The sequence below is a fragment of the Triticum dicoccoides genome, chromosome 3B, assembly GCF_002162155.2.
Source record: "Triticum dicoccoides isolate Atlit2015 ecotype Zavitan chromosome 3B, WEW_v2.0, whole genome shotgun sequence".
Lineage (NCBI taxonomy): Eukaryota > Viridiplantae > Streptophyta > Magnoliopsida > Poales > Poaceae > Triticum > Triticum dicoccoides.
This window is the reverse complement of record NC_041385.1, coordinates 26,263,618-26,281,842: the sequence shown is the minus strand read 5'-3', so window position 1 is coordinate 26,281,842 and position 18,225 is coordinate 26,263,618. Positions and strand designations below refer to the sequence as shown.

At 43.0% G+C, this 18,225-nt stretch overlaps 1 protein-coding gene across 1 annotated transcript; it reads left to right on the top strand.

Moving 5' to 3' along the window:
• The first annotated feature begins 7,740 nt into the window (after positions 1-7,740).
• Positions 7,741-10,462, top strand: LOC119279155 (translation initiation factor IF-2-like). The gene is made up of 3 exons (XM_037560517.1): positions 7,741-7,806; positions 9,381-9,917; positions 9,988-10,462. Exons 1-3 carry the CDS (start codon positions 7,741-7,743, stop codon positions 10,150-10,152), a joined length of 768 nt encoding a protein of 255 aa, XP_037416414.1. The 3' UTR covers positions 10,153-10,462.
• Positions 10,463-18,225: the final 7,763 nt, after the last annotated feature.

Genomic DNA, 18,225 nt, shown 5'->3' with positions numbered 1-18,225 from the left:
TTTGACTAATAAAACACGCATCATATGCCACAAAAAATAGAAACTTCGTATGACTGTCATAATCTATATGTTTTTTTTCTAAATATGTGTTTCTCCAGTAAAATTGATGAACTAAACCCGTACCCTACTTATAAACCTAACCAAAGGGAGTAGGTTTTTCCTTCACTTCTCTTATTTGAACTCTTGAGCCTATTGTTCATTTTCTCGGTTATCAGTCTCATCTTGTAACTTCGTTTTTTTTTTTTGAAAAAAGAACTAGCGAGGTCTCGTGATCTTTCTCGGAAGATGGGCAGAGAATAAATAACCACACGCAAAGTACTTCCTCTGTAAAGAAATGCAAGAGCGTTAGTAATGCACTAATGCATGTTGCTTGAAGAGCGGTTCAAACCTCGACGGTAACATGCTCCGACTGTTTCCTTCAAGAAAACATGTTTGTCGAGATCAAACAAGCATTACTTAGCCGATAGCAAGCATTTGTGAGCAAACAAGGGGTGTGAAAGATCAACGCATTGCACCTTACGACCAACTCTTGAGTCTGAACCACCACCACCAACAACAACAACAACGAAATAAACAAATCAAACAAGTTGCTCCATCACAACTGATGATGTCCATCAGCAAGGCTGGACACACATGTACAAAAGTCTTATTCATCACCGTAAGTTCAAGGTGACGCCCGGAGCTGGGGAAAGTATGTAATTTAATCTGCCATCTCTTTCGCATGTTAAAATCGCAGTGTTCCTTCCAAGTCTGAACCTACCGTGATCTTTCACTGCAAACGTGGCTAAACATGTTTCGGTCTGTCTTTATATCCATTGGCCGCTTGCGCCTAAGCAAACACTACCTAGTCATACGTCCACATACTAATTCATCAACGTTAGCAAGTCCACAGAAGAAATTTAACAAGGTTTAGCTTTCAATCTATCATGGCAATGCAAATTCCACGTAGACGGCTTTGTCTACTCTAGAAACTTGCCCATGAACCAGCCACCAATTGTCCTTAAAATAAACGCCACCTTGAGAAAGAGAGGCACTCCTATTAGTTGTGGATATGAGGTCACATTTGCAAGTTGATATATATGATCGACGGTAGCTCCCAGACATAATATTCCTCCATTTCTCTTTTCCTCCATTGTTGTAGTGGCATATATCCAATTAACCCGAGAATAAGTAACCACATGTAAAGTAATGCACTAACGCATGTTGCTTCAAGAGCGGTTCAAATCTCAGCGATAACATCCTCCGACTGCTTCCTTCAAGACCAGCTCTAGAGTCTGAACCAACATCCACAACAACAATGAAATAAGTAAATTTAATGAGTTGCTCAATCAACATGGCTGCACACACACACACGTTTATAAGTCGGTACCGTAAAAAATCTCCTTATTTATGACCGTCAGTTCAAGGTGACGCCCGGAGCTTGGAAAAAGAGAATGCAAAGTAATTGGCCATTCGGACATCTCTTTCGCGTATAGAAGTCAAAGTGTTTCTTCCAAGTCCAAACCGACGTGATCTTGCACCGCACACGTGGCTAAACATGTTCCGCTCTGTCCATATATCCATGGGCCACTTGCGCCTAAGCAACCACTACCCCGTCGTACGTCCACATACTAATCCATCAACAATAGCAAGTCCACAGAAGAAATTTAACAAGTTGTAGCTTTCAGTCTATCCTGGCAATGCAAATTCCACGTAGACGGCTTCGTCTCCTCTGAAAACTTGCCCATGAACCGACCACTAATTCTCCGTAAAATAAACGCCACCTTGAGAAAGAGAGGCACTCCTATTGGTTGTGGGTATAAGGTCTTGGGGGTTTCACATTTGCAAGTTGATATATATGATCGATGGAGACCACTTTTTGTTTCGTAAATTAGCCTTGCAATTGACTAATTCTTACCCTTTTTTGAAGCTTGAAACATGCCAAGTGCCGGTATCTACTCCAGTGCTGCTGCGTTTTTCTGCCTCCAATAATTGTAGCTACGACGTGGACGGGCTCTGGCTTTATCAGCTACTGTAGCTACTAGTGCTCTAGATCGATCAGGCAAATGATAGCACGGCGTTGGCACTTGTGAAAGAGAGACAAAGATAGGTAGGAGGTGGGTTTTCCAGACCGGAACTGATCTGGATTGATCCAGCAAAAGCAAATGTGCGCGTCCAATCATGCATGCGCGTTTGAAGGTAAGCCGAACATGAGGAGCAGAAAAGTGCAATTCACAAAAAAAAAATCAACAAAAAGAAAAGTGCTAGCCAGTGCTCTGGAGAAAGTATCTATATATCTGGTGACAAAGCGAGATCGAGCATCAAAACACCTAGAGTAGAAAAGGAGCGGCACAAATTAAAGGTACGGTCCCAGTTGATAGATGCTGTCCCAGCTATGGAAATTAAATTTTTAACCTAATCCTGTGGACAGATCAAAGTATTAAACAGCGTGTTGTTCCAGTGGATTGGGCATTCGGCATGTTTTCTGGTGATGAACAGAAAGTTATTGATAAAGTGTTGTTAAGATATGCATCGACGACACTTGCAGCATAATAAATTATCATGGGACCTGAAAAGATCTTACTAGCTTATTACATATCTGTACTTCACTAGGATTAAAGCGCTAGTATGTGCTTCGATCGAAAGGGATCATCCGGTTTTACGAATAGTCGAATAGGATGGATACCTACTTGGCGTACGTAACCTACCGCTGCTTGTATATTACTACTAGTAGTACTTAGTACCCTAGAGATGCCATGAGGTTTATGCTAATGAAAACACAAGTTGAACCAGACGTCATTGTTAATTAGACATCGAACTTTTCATCCAACCAGAGGAATATGTACACCTGTTTGAGCTGATCAAGTCTCTAGACATCGTGGGATTTGTTGCAACAAATCTACCATTCTTTTTCGGCGACGTACATCGGTCGGACCTCTACTTTTTGGTCGCCCGAACAATCATGTCGAATAAAGAGAGCTTGTTCCAGACTAAACCCTTACATCCGTCGACAGACTAAAGTTGGCCATGTTGATTCGATCTACACCCAAGATAAGATGATCACAAAACTAGCTAGGTAGTGCTGGCGTGCTGGTGTTGTGCTCGAGTACGTACGGGGTGACGGGACAGTAGTCTGTTTTGAGTTCGTGTGAGCGTGAAAGCAAGCCCGACCGGAGATCATGGGCGACTTTCTTGATCCCATGATGAAATTATTTGGGCCAGCCCACTCATCTTCAGAGACATTCTGCTTGATCTCATGATAAAACTATTCTGACAGACAAGCTTGACATCCATTTCTTGATCTGTTGATGATGATGACGCGTTATCAGATGATTAAATTTCCTCTTCATTTCTACCACCAAAAGCAGCCCGTCCACAATGGTGGATTCATCCGAACGCTGCCAGGCAACATACAAGCAACTTTCTTGCGATGCTTCCATTTTAGATACAGAAGATAGCAATATATGCTCTGAACTAACTCCGGGTCCATTTGCTCAAGCGAATCCGGTGCTGATCACGCAAGTGTATATAGGAACTAAAGAGACGGAGATACCATGGTGCGCGGTGCAGTGCGCTAGTCGCATCGGAAAGATCGGGATGCCATGCCGCGGCGGGTGCGCGCGACACATCATAAAAATGCTGCTCTGTCAAAGCCATCTTTAATCTTTCCTTTCTTTGCTACTTGCATTTTTTTGCTTTAGTTTGTTCTCGGTTCGCGGCGTACGTGTTGATCTCTCGCCAACGTGGATGTGTCATGTGTGAAGCATAGAGGAGGATATTTCTCGTGTTGGAATGGTCTATACTCTAGACCAGAGGCTTGTGAGAACAAACGTATGGGTTGATTCCTTATGGAGTCTCACCTGATTCCTTATTGTTTGTTTATGCCGTCTGACCTTGATCATACATGAATGCATCAACACACATGTTCCATTTGTAATTGCACATTAGTACTTGTCGACAACGACATGTTATGTGCCCGTCTGCAAGAAAATCAAATCATTCCGTTGTGAAGTCAGACAGATTTGCACCGATCTGCTGACCACATCTTCTACATGTATTCACTTATGCCTACTAATTTAAGATATTTATGGTTTTTCTTCCCTCCATGCAACCCTAACTTTTATTTTCAAAGAGACGACGACGTTCTTCCAAGAAGAAATTAAAGAAAGAAAGAATTGTCCTGTTAAGACAGCAAAACAGAGTTCGTTGAGGAGTCGGCAGACCAACTCATACTCCTGGGAGTTCCTTTACGCTTGAAGATGAAACCTCTTTGTTTAGCCTTGAGACCTCTTTGTTTACGCTTGAAGATGAACCGAGTCTTCCATTCATAAGGAGTACCATCTCTTGGCCACAGAATGTTGCGATGGAGCCAAAGAGTGGAAGATGTCGACAGGGAATGGTTTTCATGTCCGAAATCAGAGGAGAAAGAAAGGGACGTGACGTGCAGTGCAGACACCGTTTCTTTTCTCTACTTTCTTACCTTTCATTTTCACTTTGTCGTGCGTGTTTTAGAGGTCCGAAGAGTATATCGACTATCCTATCGATTTGACTTGTGATCTTTTGGCAAAGGAAAAATAAAAGCAGATGAGATTGAATGGGTAGTAGGTTCTGACTTATTTTGGGCATCATATCTTTCATTTTCTGAGTCCCATGTGTCGCTCATTGGTGAAAATCTAAAGTTTGCATGATGTTCGTGAAAATTAGCAAGATGGTGTGCTTACACAGAATTAACTAGGTTTCTTAATTTAAATCGTGTTGAAGATCAATTTGATCATTTTTAAGATTAAAACTAGCAGAAACTAAATAAAGAGGACATCGTTACAACTAGCTAATGGGGTTATAGATACACCGAAAAGGCCCTAAACAAAGTGGAAATTACAGCCAAGAGCTTAAACCACAAAATTCTAGCTAATGCCGTGGTCGAACTTCGTCGTCGTTGCACCATCATAGCTCTCGCCGGTGATTGACAAGTTGAGAAATTTAGCCAAGGAAGTGTAATGGCTCATCTTGTAAAATTTTATGATTAGATGCCTTTATCATGATGTAACATAATGGGTCTCATCTCATAGCATCCTTCCTTATAGTTGTATGTTTCAAACATCTACAATCTAAACTTTGCACACACAATAAATCCAGTCTGCACTTCAATAAATATTCTGAAGAAAATATCATCAAATCCTTACCCTCATATGACGGGGCCGTGGGCGCTTGCCCAACTATTTGATGCTCAGGGGGGCAAATCGGTTTTCCCTTGTACATGTTGCTGATGATGCATTATCCGACCATTTCCCCTTGATTTCTGCTGCCCAAAGCAGAGCGGCCGCAATGGTGGATTCAGTTAGTGTGGCTGGTTGTTAGCTCATCTACTGGTCTTTCATCAAGAAGTACAGAACACAACGATCTTTAGCACGTTTAGCGAGTTGGCTTTTAACTTCCTCTCAAGTTCAATCACTAGTAGTGTAGTGTAGTGTAGTACCTATAGATAGCTAATAAAGCTTCCTTGCAAAGCCGGTCATCCCGGTAAGTGCCTACCCACCCTATCCAACCCCTGCTTAAACTAGGCAGGAAAGCCTTCAAGTCTAGTTCCAGAAGCATAGCTGCTTTAGGAACTTGCTGCAGCTTCAGCCAAACGTTGTTGCCGGACAATTTACACGCAACTTTCCTCCGATGCTTCTGTTTGGGTCCATTTGCTCGAGCGAAAGAATCCGGTGCCCGACCGCGCAAGTGTATGTAGGAACTAAAGCTCCAGGAAGAGACGTGCAGTCGCAGCAGAAAGATCGATCGATGCATCGCAAAACAATAAAGGAAAGATTGATGCCATGCCGTGGCGCGGGTAGGCGCGACACATCGAAGAAAAGAAATGGTCCTCCGCCAAGGTCGTTCTCGGACCTCTATAGCTTTGAATCTTTCCTTTCTTTGATGCTCGCAGTTTTGCTTTCTAGGGCACCCGCCACCGGAATCCTTTAAAAAAATTCAGGGCGTACGTGTTGATCGTTGGCCAACCGAACTGGGACATCAAAGGATGGACGCCAACTTGTGCAAGCATATTTCTCATGTCTGAATAGTCCAGACTCTAGACCAGAGGATTGTGAGGACCAGCGTGTGTTGATTCCTTAGCCATCTGACCCTGATCATACACAGAACGCATCAACACATGTTCCATATGTAATTGCACACTTGTACTTGTCGACAACGACATGGCGTAGAAAAATCATTCCGACCGCTTGTATCTCAATCATCGTTTTTGTAAAGTCAGACCGATCTGCAGCGATCTGCTGACCCATCCTGTTATACTTATATGCATATTTCTCTTTATGCATATGTTATGCAGATGGCAGCGTGTACTAATCGCCCAGGACATGCCTTCTAATCTATTTAGGTTTACAGCTTGATCCTTAGCTGTAAAGCAGCGATTAGTCAAGATGAGCGTGACAATATGTCCCTCCAAGGGCAGGCCAGCCGTCGCCCATCGCCGATGGGGTCGATGGACCTGCTGAATTATTTTTTCAAGAGGAGGCAAGCTTGGACGCTCTTGCAACAAGGAACTATATTAATAACATAAAGAAAGAAAAAATTATCAACCTGCTAGACAGCAAAACAGAGTTTGTTCCGAGGAGCCGGTACACCAACTGATACTCATACTCTTGGATTATACCATCTCTCTCTCTCTCTCTCTCTCTCTCCCTCCCTGCTTAGCAATGAAAGAACAATTCCAACTACGTTGCCATTTCAAACTGAGTGATATTGCTAGCCAAGTTTACCACTTGATTTACGTCGCCTGGTCACTCTCACTCCTGATACGGCAGCAGCTGTATGACGATACTACTTCTTGGCTGGCGCTTGAAGATAAACCATGTCTTTATGTCACTTGTAGTAGTTGCAAGCGAGGTGTCTTCTGGGTGGCTGCTGAATGTTGCGACGGAGGAAAAGCGAGCGTGCTGTGGACAGCGTCGACAGGGAATGGTTTTCAGTCCCAAATCAGAGGAGGAGAAAGAGAGCGACGTGAAGTCGGTGCAGCGCAGCGCGGACACCGAAACGTGCCGATCCGGTCCAATCCGTGAGAGAGTGGTGCAAAGCTGTGGCTGCTGGACACATGACGCCTCTTTCTTTTCTCTGCTTTTTACCTTTTCTTTTCACTTTGTCATGGGTGTTTTTCATTTACATGAGTATATCTACTACTACCCTATCGGTTTGACTTGCGCTATTTTGGCACGAGAAAAGCAAATGTCAGGCTGCAAGTGGACACGGGTCGTCCACGGCGCCCGCATAAAAACCCACTTAATTTGTGCTCGTGCACGCCCGCGTAACCTGCGATTTAGAATGTGGGCTAAGTGGGTTGACCCACGTTTTCCACGTATGACCCACTTAATTCCCCTCTTCCTGTCTTCCTTGTTCCCCTCTTCGTACGATGCTAGGATAAGGCACGCCACCGCTGCCGCTTCCCCATGGCCGGCTTAGCGCTGCCGTCCACCTTCCCAATGGCCGATCTAGCGCCGCCGTCCACCTACCCCATAGAAGCCGCAACGCCCACATCCATCATCTCCATGGACGCCCCAGCGCCGCCTTCGACCTCCATCGTACCCGCATCAGTGCCGCCGTCCACCTTTCCCACAACTGCACCAGCGCCGCGGTCCACCTCCCCCACGGCTGTACCAGCGCCGCCTTCCAACTCCCCCACTGCTGGACCAGAGCAACCATTCACCTCCTCCATGCCCGCCCCAGCGGCGCCGCCGTCGGCCACCACCATGGCTGTCACCAGCGATGCGCAAGAAGCGACCTCCCTGCAAGAAGAAGAAGATTCTTGCTGTCCAAGAAGAACCTGCCAAGGTAGCTATCCGGTTATCCCCTTGAGATCTGGCCTTGTGAGACCGGCTGAAGATGCAATCCTTTCAATCTTAATTTTACTGTGAATCTAGTGGATCTCTGTCGCCTGTATTTGCTTCTGAAACGGTGTGGATCTGTAAATTGCCACATGTGTTCTTGCCTTCTTGGCCTACTGAAGCATGGTGCTCAACTTCAGCCGGTCATCATCTCAACTTCTTATCCTAAATGTTATCTTTCAGTTCTCATTTAGTTCTCGCCCTACTGATGAAACCACCAGGTTGAGGCCAATTGTATGTCCTTCAAGCAGCAGGAAACTGATGATTCATTAGATGAGAGAGGTGACCATGTCTTAGATGAGTTTGGGCTTGTAGAATGCACATCAATAATTGTGTTTGCTTTTCCTTTTGAGATAATAGAGTAATGGAGTGAGGCAGTGCTGCAGTGGAGGAGTTCAATTCTTCAGTCCAAGATGTTGTAGCTAGCTAGTGGCTTGACGCCTTTGCTAAATGATTACCTAGCGATAGCAAATTAAACAATGTCACAACGATATTAATGTACTTCAAAAGAATCCAGTCTCCTTATCCATTGCTACTGTATGTCAATGCTGGTCGTCTGGGGTCGTAAGGAAAAGAAAATGTCAATGCTCGGTTGACTACATATGTGATACTGTATGATTTAATCTAATCTGAATGCGTGCACAATTGGAGAATGCTAGAGTGAAAAAGATATCTATGAGTTCCATCTATAGAGATACTAAGCTCCCATGATTTTTTAAGTTTGTGAACATTTTTTGAATTTGGGAAATTATTTAATTTGCAAACATTTTTTGAATCCATGAATCCATGAATATATATCAGTGATGAATTAACAGTAGCATTCCATCTTATACATTCTGAAAGATAGAAATGACGCAGGGCACCAAACTGGAGTAATAATAATCAAAATACTTGAAACTCTTGCTGCCGAGGAGTAGGGACGGAGATGTTTCAGTAAATTTCATGTACTGCTGTTTAGTGCCATCGCACTGACGGAGTAAGAGCCTTTTATAAGCAGCCAGTATAGTACCTTATTGGCTAGTATTTGGAAGCTCAGCTTTATCGACATTGCGGTTTACATTGCGGTTCATTGTGTCATTGTTCTGGAAGCAATTCCTTGCCATTCTTGATCTGTTCAAAATTTAACTTCTCTTTATCTTTGGATGTGCCTGATATTTGGAAACTTCAAATACTGTAAAATAGGTAAGTTCAGATAGACTTAACTGAAATGCAAGCCACAAAAGAAAGATGTACCTTTGGATGTGCCTATATCTTGTCTCATATGAAACAAGCTGGAGTTTCCAAACGGTAAACCGTATCGTTATCTTCTCTTACTACTATTGTGAAACAGCATCAGTGTTGATTGATGCTGACTTCTTAACTAAATAGCTTTATTGTGTTCACGGGAGAAGAGACGTGCTTCCGTGCCCTTCCAAGATATAGCAATTTTTATTTTGTGTAATCTGTAATGTTTTCTCTGATATAAATATGGTGTTTGTTCTACTTCCTTTTGACATATCTAGTCATTTAACCTTCTGTCAGATTGCGCCGCCATCCATCATCTCCGTGGACGCCGCAGCGCCGCCTTCCACCTCCAACGTCGCCGCACCAACGCCGTCGTACACTTCCCCCACAGCTGCACCAGCGCCGCCGTCCAACTCTTCCACGGCCAGACTAGCGCAGCTGTCCAACTCCACCACGGCGGGACCGGCGCATCCCTCCAACTCCCCTATGGTCGGACCAGTGCAGTTGTCCATATCCTCCATGCCAGCCCCAATGCCGCCGTCAACCTCCACCATGGCCCTCACCGGCGAGGCTCGCAAGAAGCGACCTGGGCATGAACTCCCAAGGTCTGGCTCCAAGAAGAAGAAGAAGATAGCTGCTGTCCATGAAGCCCCTGCTGAGAATGCTGTTGAAGCCGTCCTTGCTTCTGAATCTGACAAGACCAAGTGCCTCAGTGGCTCTGCCAAGAGGAAGCTGAAGAAGCAACAGCCTAAGAAGGAAGACTCTAATGGGGATGCTCCTAATGGGACCGCTGCTGAGAAAGAGCAGGAGGCTCCCATTGAACAAGACAAAATTGTACTTTCCTACACTTTCCTCACTTTTAGCTGTTTTTCAAGCTTTTTACTGATGCGTTACTTTGGAGCAGGAGATGACCCTTGAAGATTATGAGAAGGTGCAAGAAAATAAGAAGTCTCTGGAGGCCTCTAAACCAGAGGAGAGGAGGGTTGTTGATGTAGATTTTGAGGGTCTCCAGCTCTTGGAGAAAAATTTGATTGAGGATAATCAATCAAGTGGGGTGTTGTTTTGTTAGGCAGCCTTCTGTAGATGTACAAACTCGTTGGAATTCCACATATTTGATGCTTGAATCAGCTATACCATTTAGAAGTGCATTTGATGCCTTAGGGCAGCAAGACAAGGAGTACGAGTTTTGTCCAACACCTATTGAATGGAAAATGGCTGAATCTGCATGCAAATTGCTAAAAGGATTTTACACAGCAACCAAACTTCTCTTTGGATCTAAGTATCCGACTAGTCATTTCTACTTCCCCCGGCTATGTAAGATTAAGAAGATCTTGAAGAGAGAGTCATCAAGTAAGAACACCATCATTGCGCATATGGTGCAGCAAATGGAAATAAAGTTAGAGAAGTATTGGAAGAAGTCCTACAAGTCGATTTGTGTTCCGGTTGTATTTGATCCAAGGTTTAAGTTTGATCTACTTGAATATATGTTAAAAGACTTTGGAAGTGAAATTGAAGCCAATAAATGGATGCTTAAATTAAAGAAAGCAATCCAAAAGCTTTTCGATCAGTACTCTCTAGAGATTCCTGTTCATCACCAACAAGAAGATTGTGGGAGTCCTGGTGCCGAGGAGGATGAAGAAGACGATGATCCACTTGCAGAGTGGGATCATTATATCCGTTGCAAAAAAGGACAAGCAAATAATGAGCTGGATCAGTATTTGAAAGAGGAGTTGTATCCACGGAAGAAAGAGTTGGACATATTAGAATGGTGGAAAATCAACTCTCCCAAGTATCCGGTACTCTCTACGATTGCTCGCGACATATTAGCTATTTCGGCGTCCACAGTGCCATCCGAGTCTGCTTTTAGTTCTGGAGGACGCATTGTCAGCGACTATAGGAGCAGTCTTTCTTGCTCCACCGTCGAAGCTTTGATTTGCCTACAAGATTGGCTGAGAACTGATGGTTAGTAAGGCTTTCTTTTATTGCTCACAAAAATTGATAACCATAGTTAATCTAATAATTTATGTGTTTTGTGTTTTGCAGATCCAGAAAAATACAAAGGCGTATCATTGGAGACAGATGAAGAAGATCATGGTATATGTAGTGATTGCCTTGAATCATTTAAGCTACTGTGCAACAAGCAGCATTCTTATTACTACAAAATGTTCATCTACCCTCTGTTCTGAAGAAAAGTTGAATGTTTCTACTTTGCTACTTGTTTGACTTCCAATGTTTCTTGTAAAGTCCTAAGTTATCCTGTAAAATGGATTCTTATGATGCAAATGGACTGACGGACATATTTTTTGACAGGAAATATGGGTTGCTAGTTTGCTACTTGAAGAAAGGATGGCAGGTTGATGGTGATGGAAGATCTTGAAGAGCTGAAAAAATTCATCTTGCTGTAGCCTCTAGTCTTATTGTAATTGATTTTGTCTTTAGTCTTGCTGCAAAAAAAGGATGGCAGGTTGATGGTGATGGAAGATCTTGAAGAGCTAAAAAAATTCATCTTGTTTTAGCCTCTAGTCTTATCGTAATTGATTTTGTCTTTAGTCTTGCTGCAAATAAAGGATGGCAGGTTGTATTAATGCAATTTATCTTGCATTCAGATTATGTACTTGCTGTATCCTGACAGGTTGTAGTCTTAATACATGGAGAGTAAACAGTATGAACTTGCTGTATCCTAACATGTACTTTTTGTATTTTCAATTTTTGCATTCAGATTATGTGGGTATGTGACAACCCACATAGTCCCAATTATTTTTATGTGGACATCCCACTTAATCCCACATAATTATGTGGGTTGATGCGACATTACGTGGGACTCCCACTTGCAGCCTGAAGCAGATGTGATTGAAATATGGAATGCGATGGCCAGTTTCTGTCTTTCAAACTGTGCAGTCACTGTATAAATCATTCTGAATCAGAGTAACATGTGTCGTCCCTTGGTGGGAATCTGAGGATTTTGTTTTCAGAGAACTGCGGAATCTGAGATGACTGGCGTCGTGGGCACACTGGGCCTGCTTTCTTTTAACAGGCCGTACAGTACTACTGGGTGCTGAGTTGTGTGCTTCCCGCCGACACCAAGCCCATGTTACAGAATTCGGGTCCATGAGATCCTCGAAGAAATGAGTATGATTCAGCGAAAGAGGAGTCATATATGGGAGCTCCTATAGGACGCTCTTTCCGTCGTCGTGCCGACGCACAGGGAGGCAGCGTGACTGGCCCGGCCCATAGAGCTGTATCGTTGGAAGGAAAAGAAAGCAAAAAAGAGACTCAGGCGTGATGGAAGGAATCAAACCAACAACCATCAGCTTGCACATGCGTCGTCCCAACCACTCCAGTTGTCTACCATTGCTTGTACCAAACCAACGCGCAACTTAAATAACCGAGGACAACCGTCCAACCGGACTTGTCTACTGTATCAAACCGGAATTAGTTACTCTACTGAACATCTTAAAAAAAGTGCACATGTCTTATGAAATTGTATATTTTGAAAAAGTGCGAAGATTTTTTGAATATCAGAAAAAAAAACGTAGAGAGGAACATCTTTTCGCATATGCAAAAACAAATTGAAAACTGCAGGAGATGTTTTCGAAAAACATGAACGTTTTTTGAAGTTGTACACAAATTATGGAATACCGAACAAATTTTGAAACTGCAAAAAAAATTGGAATTTTTGAACAAATATTTGAAAATGCAAGATTTGATGAAATTACGAAAATATGACACCACGAACATTTTTTGAATTTGTGAACAAATATTTGAAACTGGAACTACACTAAATATCTAACAAAAAAATTGACACCATGAACATTGTTTTGATATACCTGTACACTTTTTCAAACTTGAACATTTTTTTAATATCGGACCAAATTTTGCAACTGCGAACATTTTTTACAATTCCAGAGGTACATTTGAAATATGAACGTTTTCTAAATTTGTGAGCAAATTTCAAATACATGAACATTTTGGAAATTCTGGTACATTTTTGAATTTAGGAACATATTTTTTAAAGCTGAACATATTTTAAAATCTGAAAATTGATTTTTTTAAAAGACAAATATCAACGTGAAAAAGGAAAAAAAGGTGAAAATAAAAATTGAAATGAGAAATAAAAAAGGAAAGGAAAATACAGGAACATTTTTCCGCATATGCGAACAAAAAGTGGAAACTGCAGAAAATGTTTTCGAAAAACCTGAACCATTTTATGAAGTTCTGAACACATTATGAAATTCTGGACCAAATTTGAAACCGGGAACATTTTTTGAATTTTTGAACAAATATTTGAAAACACAACATTTGATGAAATTACAAAATTATGAAACCACGAACATTTTTATTTTGTAAACAAATATTTGAAAGTGAAACTTAATGAAATATCTAACAAGAAATTTGAAACCACGAACATGTTTTGAAATTCCTGAACACTTTTTCAAACACGAATATTTTTTGAATTTCAGAAGAAATTTTGCAACCATGAACATTTTATACTATTCCAGAAGTATTTATGAAATATGAACATTTTCTAAATTTGTGACTAATTTTCAAATACATGAACATTTTTTGAAATTCTAGTACATTTTTTGAATTTATGATCATATTTTATAAAGTGGAATATATTTTAAAATCTGAAAAGGTTGAATTAAAAAAAGACATATATCAACATGAAAAAGGAAAAAAAAGGAGAAAAGAAAAAAGGAAATGAGAAAGAAAAAGGAAACAGCACAATGAAAAGAGAAAAGAAACAAGAAAAAATAAACAGAAACAATAAAAAACCAAAAACCAAAAAGAAACAGAAAATCCGGTTCAGGAACCTTCTAGAAGGTCCCAAAACCAGGAAAACCGGCTGGGAAGCTGTTCCCAAAACCGAAAGCGCTGCAACCCCGTTAGTGGGACGGCCCAGTACATCCATCGATCGGTAAGTCTTTGCGAAAGGTCGACATTTAGTCGCAACTTGCGTCTAATAGGGAATTCCGTCATATATGACGCTCATTGCATCAGATCGCCATTCAATCGCACAGGAGAGAGGGAAGCAAAGTGTAAACGGGTCGGCAAATTTTAGCTAGCACAAGTGACTATTATACGAGGTTTTGTGAACCAGTTTTTCTCCTGTTGTTTTCTTTACTGGTTTTAATGCGAAGCAAGACATATCGCTCGTGTCTTATGTGACGCTAGTGGGACGGCCCAATCATGTAGCTGCCTCTGCTTGAGTTTTTTCTTTGTGTTTTTTTAGACTTTCACTGTTTACATTAGCTCTCTTTGGCCTTTCTTTTTATTTATTTTCTTCAGGTTTCTTTGGTTCCTTTTTTCGTCAGGTTTATTTTATGTTATATTTTTTGCAACATGTGTCTACTTTTTCATACAAAATGTAATTTTTTGTATAGATTTAGAACATATTTTTAAACACATTTATTTTTAAAATACATGATTAACAAATTTAAAAATATTTTTATAAAATATTTTTTCAAACACATTGTATATTTTTTATACATCCAAAAAATTATACATGTATGACATTTTTCAAATAAATGATTAACCTTTTTTAAGACACGTTTTAGAACATTCTAAAAAATACTACACGATTTTCTTAACTATGAAAATATATTTTTGACATTTTATAAATACTTTTTAAAAATGTCCCAGACATAATTTTCAAAAAATGAATATTTTATAAATTGTAAATTTCATTTTTTCTAATTGTACAAAATATTACTTTTATTTACTTGGATGTTTTTCTGACATTGTATAGCCTTTTTAGAAAATGTCACATACAGTTTTTAAACCACATGAACATTTTTAATGTCACAAACATTTTTAAAATGGTATCAAAAAAATAGTTACACTAACAAAAAGTTTACACTACGTTAACACAAAAAGAAGTATGTTAAGTTTTTGGAATATGTGCTTCTAATATTTTTCCAAAAATATAAATAAGAAAAAATGAACAAAACTGGTGTTTTGTGTACTTGTGTTATTATGGACGTGCGTGTGTCTCACCGCGGGTTTGACACAACTTTTCACATGATTCAAACTCCATTTAGAAAAATGTAAGATTCAGATTGTTATACCCGTAAAAATATGATTCAGAGTCTGAGTGATATGTGTCATCTCTTGGTGAAATATGAAACCATGCATGATGTTCATAAAAAAAATACAGATGGTGTGCTTTTCAAAGTGAACACCAAAAAATATACTGTAAAATGAATTGTGTTTTCTTATATAGAAAAATTGAAAAGCTATTCCGATCATGTAATACAATAGTTTACAATTAAATCCCGCTCGTATAAGAAAAAGAAAACATCACTACAAAACCGGAGATGCAGAGACAACCCTAAAAAAATGGGAAATTACAACAAAGATCCTATCTCTTGAATTGTCGTCAACACGGCAACTAACTTGTTGCCGTTGCACCATAATAATTCTCGTAGATTACGTATGATGGAGATTACAACCCCACCCCCCACACCGAAAATAGGAGGCGGCTAAGGCTGCCCCCCATTTCCACGCAAATCATACATGTAGATCGCCTGGTCAATGTAGCACAAAACCAATTCAATAATTCAACACAAGCCACCCGCAAAAAAAAATTCAAACAAGCCAAAATGATCCACAACAACAAAAAATTGGTAAAATGATCGGCGGCGTCATCCAGTCCAATAGATTGGTTGGAACTTGTGCCATCATTGTTCTTCTTCATATTCGTCCGTTCTTGAGAGAAGCCCGACCAGAGATCATGGGAGACTCCCGATCCCATGATGAAATAGTTTGGGCCTAGACCACTCACAGTCAATGACAGTTTGATTTAACTCTGACACTTGGCATCTACTGACTCCTTTCGTTGGTCCTGAATCCTTGTGCGTTATCCGGCAATTCCTCCTACATTTCTGCTTAGCTACGAGCCTATATAAAGTTGACCCTTCTTGCGTCTGAAATGATAGGCTTCTCCGACAAAATGACCATCCCGGTTGGTGCCTACCCACCCTGACGTCCAAAAAGGAACACAAACTACATAGAGAGGCTCTCAACTCTAGTTCCAGAAGCCTATACCTTCTACCCACTCCGAAACTTGCAACTTCTCAGCAACTTCTTCTGAACGCGACGACGGCGACGCACTAATTTAATCTTTGCATTTCACCACCTCCGTCAACTAAAATCAAGGAGAGTTAGCAACAGCTTTACACGGGACCGAATCCGGTGCTGATCAGGGCCGTAGAAGAGATGTTTTGCCAATACAATAATCGTTGTATTGATGGATGCTGATGCACGTATATATAATACAAGGGAAGGTATCTACCTCAACTATACAAGACTAGGAGGTGGGCCACAACTCCAATACACGTGCAGTACGAAATACATACTCAACACCCCCTCACACCCCGCAGTCGAAGCGTCGTCGGAGACACAGAGACTGGACCGAAACTCCTCGAAGACGCGAGTAGGCAATCCCTTAGTCATCACATCAGCAAACTGTTGCGTCGTCGGCACGTGGAGAACCCGAACATGGCCAAGGGCAACCTGCTCGTGCACGAAGTGAATATCGAGCTCAATATGCTTCGTCCGTCGATGGTGCACCGGGTTGGCGGAGAGGTAGACCGCGCTGACGTTATCACAGTAGACAAGAGTGGCCTTGTGAACATGACAAAGCAATTCCTGGAGCAGCTGACGTATCCTAGAGCACTCGGCCACGGCGTTAGCCACGGCGCGATACTCTGCCTCGGCGCTGGAGCGGGAGACCGTGGGCTGCCGCTTCGATGACCAAGAGACCAACGAGGGCCCAAGGTAGACGCAGTAGCCTGACATAGAGCGTCGCGTGTCGGGGCAGCCAACCCAGTCGACATCGGAGTAGGCCACGAGGTCGGTGGAGGCGGAGGCCGTCAGGGTGAGTCCCAAGGACATGGTGCCGCGTATGTAACGGAGAATACGCTTCACCAGAGTCCAGTGAGAGTCACGCGGGGCGTGCATATGGAGGCACACCTGCTGGACAGCGTACTGCAGGTCGGGGCGGGTCAGCATCAGGTACTGTAAAGCACCGACAATAGAGCGATAAAACGCTCCATCGGATGCAAGAGACCCCTCGAGAGCAGAGACATTTGCCTTCGTGTCGACGTGCGTGGGCGCCGGCTTGCAGTTAAGCATACCGGCACGCTTCAGGAGCTCGTGGGCGTACTTCTGTTGATGCAGAAAGAAGCCGTCAGGCCGACGGACCACCTCGATGCCGAGGAAGTAGTGCAGGGGCCCCAAGTCCTTGAGGGCGAACTCATCACGAAGACGAGCAGTCAGCCGCTGAAGGAGATCGGGGGCGGACGCCGTGAGGATGATGTCGTCGACATAGAGCAGCAGATATGCAGTGTGCAGCTTCTTGATGATACACGAATAGTGAGGCATCGGAGCGAGTGGACCGAAAGCCCAAAGACTGCAGGAAGGTTGCGATACGCTGGTACCAAGCCCGAGGCGCCTGCTTCAACCCGTAAAGAGAACGAGAGAGCAAGCACACAAAGTCTGGGTGCTCGGCGTCGACGAAGCTAGTGGGCTGCTCACAGTACACCTGCTCGGCAAGGTGGCCATGCAAGAAGGCGTTGGAGACATCCAACTGGTGCATAGGCCAGGCGCGCGAGACCGCCAACTGGAGCACGTCGCGGATCGTGCCCGGTTAACAACCAGGGCGAAGGTGTCAGTGAAGTCCACGCCCGCACGCTGCCGAAATCCGCGAACCACCCATCGAGCCTTGTAGCGCTCGAGAGAACCGTCCGGGCGAGTCTTGTGGCGAAACACCCACTTGCCTGAGATGATGTTGGCACGAGAGGGACGCGGAACAAGCTACCACGTGTGGTTGCGTTGTAGGGCGTCAAACTCCTCCTGCATTGCAGCTAGCCAGTGGGGATCCTGAAGGGCAGCGCGAGCGAAGGTGGGGACGGGTGATGGCGTCGACGTCGAGGCGATGCACACATACTCGTCGGCGGAGTAGCGCGTGCTGGGCCGAAGAACTCCTGCTCGGGCACGGGTGGTCACACCAATCGACGGGGCAGCAGGGCCGGCGGGTGTCGCTGTGACGGGGGCACCAGGTGCGGCGATGGGGGTCGCGGCCGCGGCGGCGACGGAGGCCGCAGCGAAGGCTACAGCTGCGGCAGAGGACGCAGCGGCG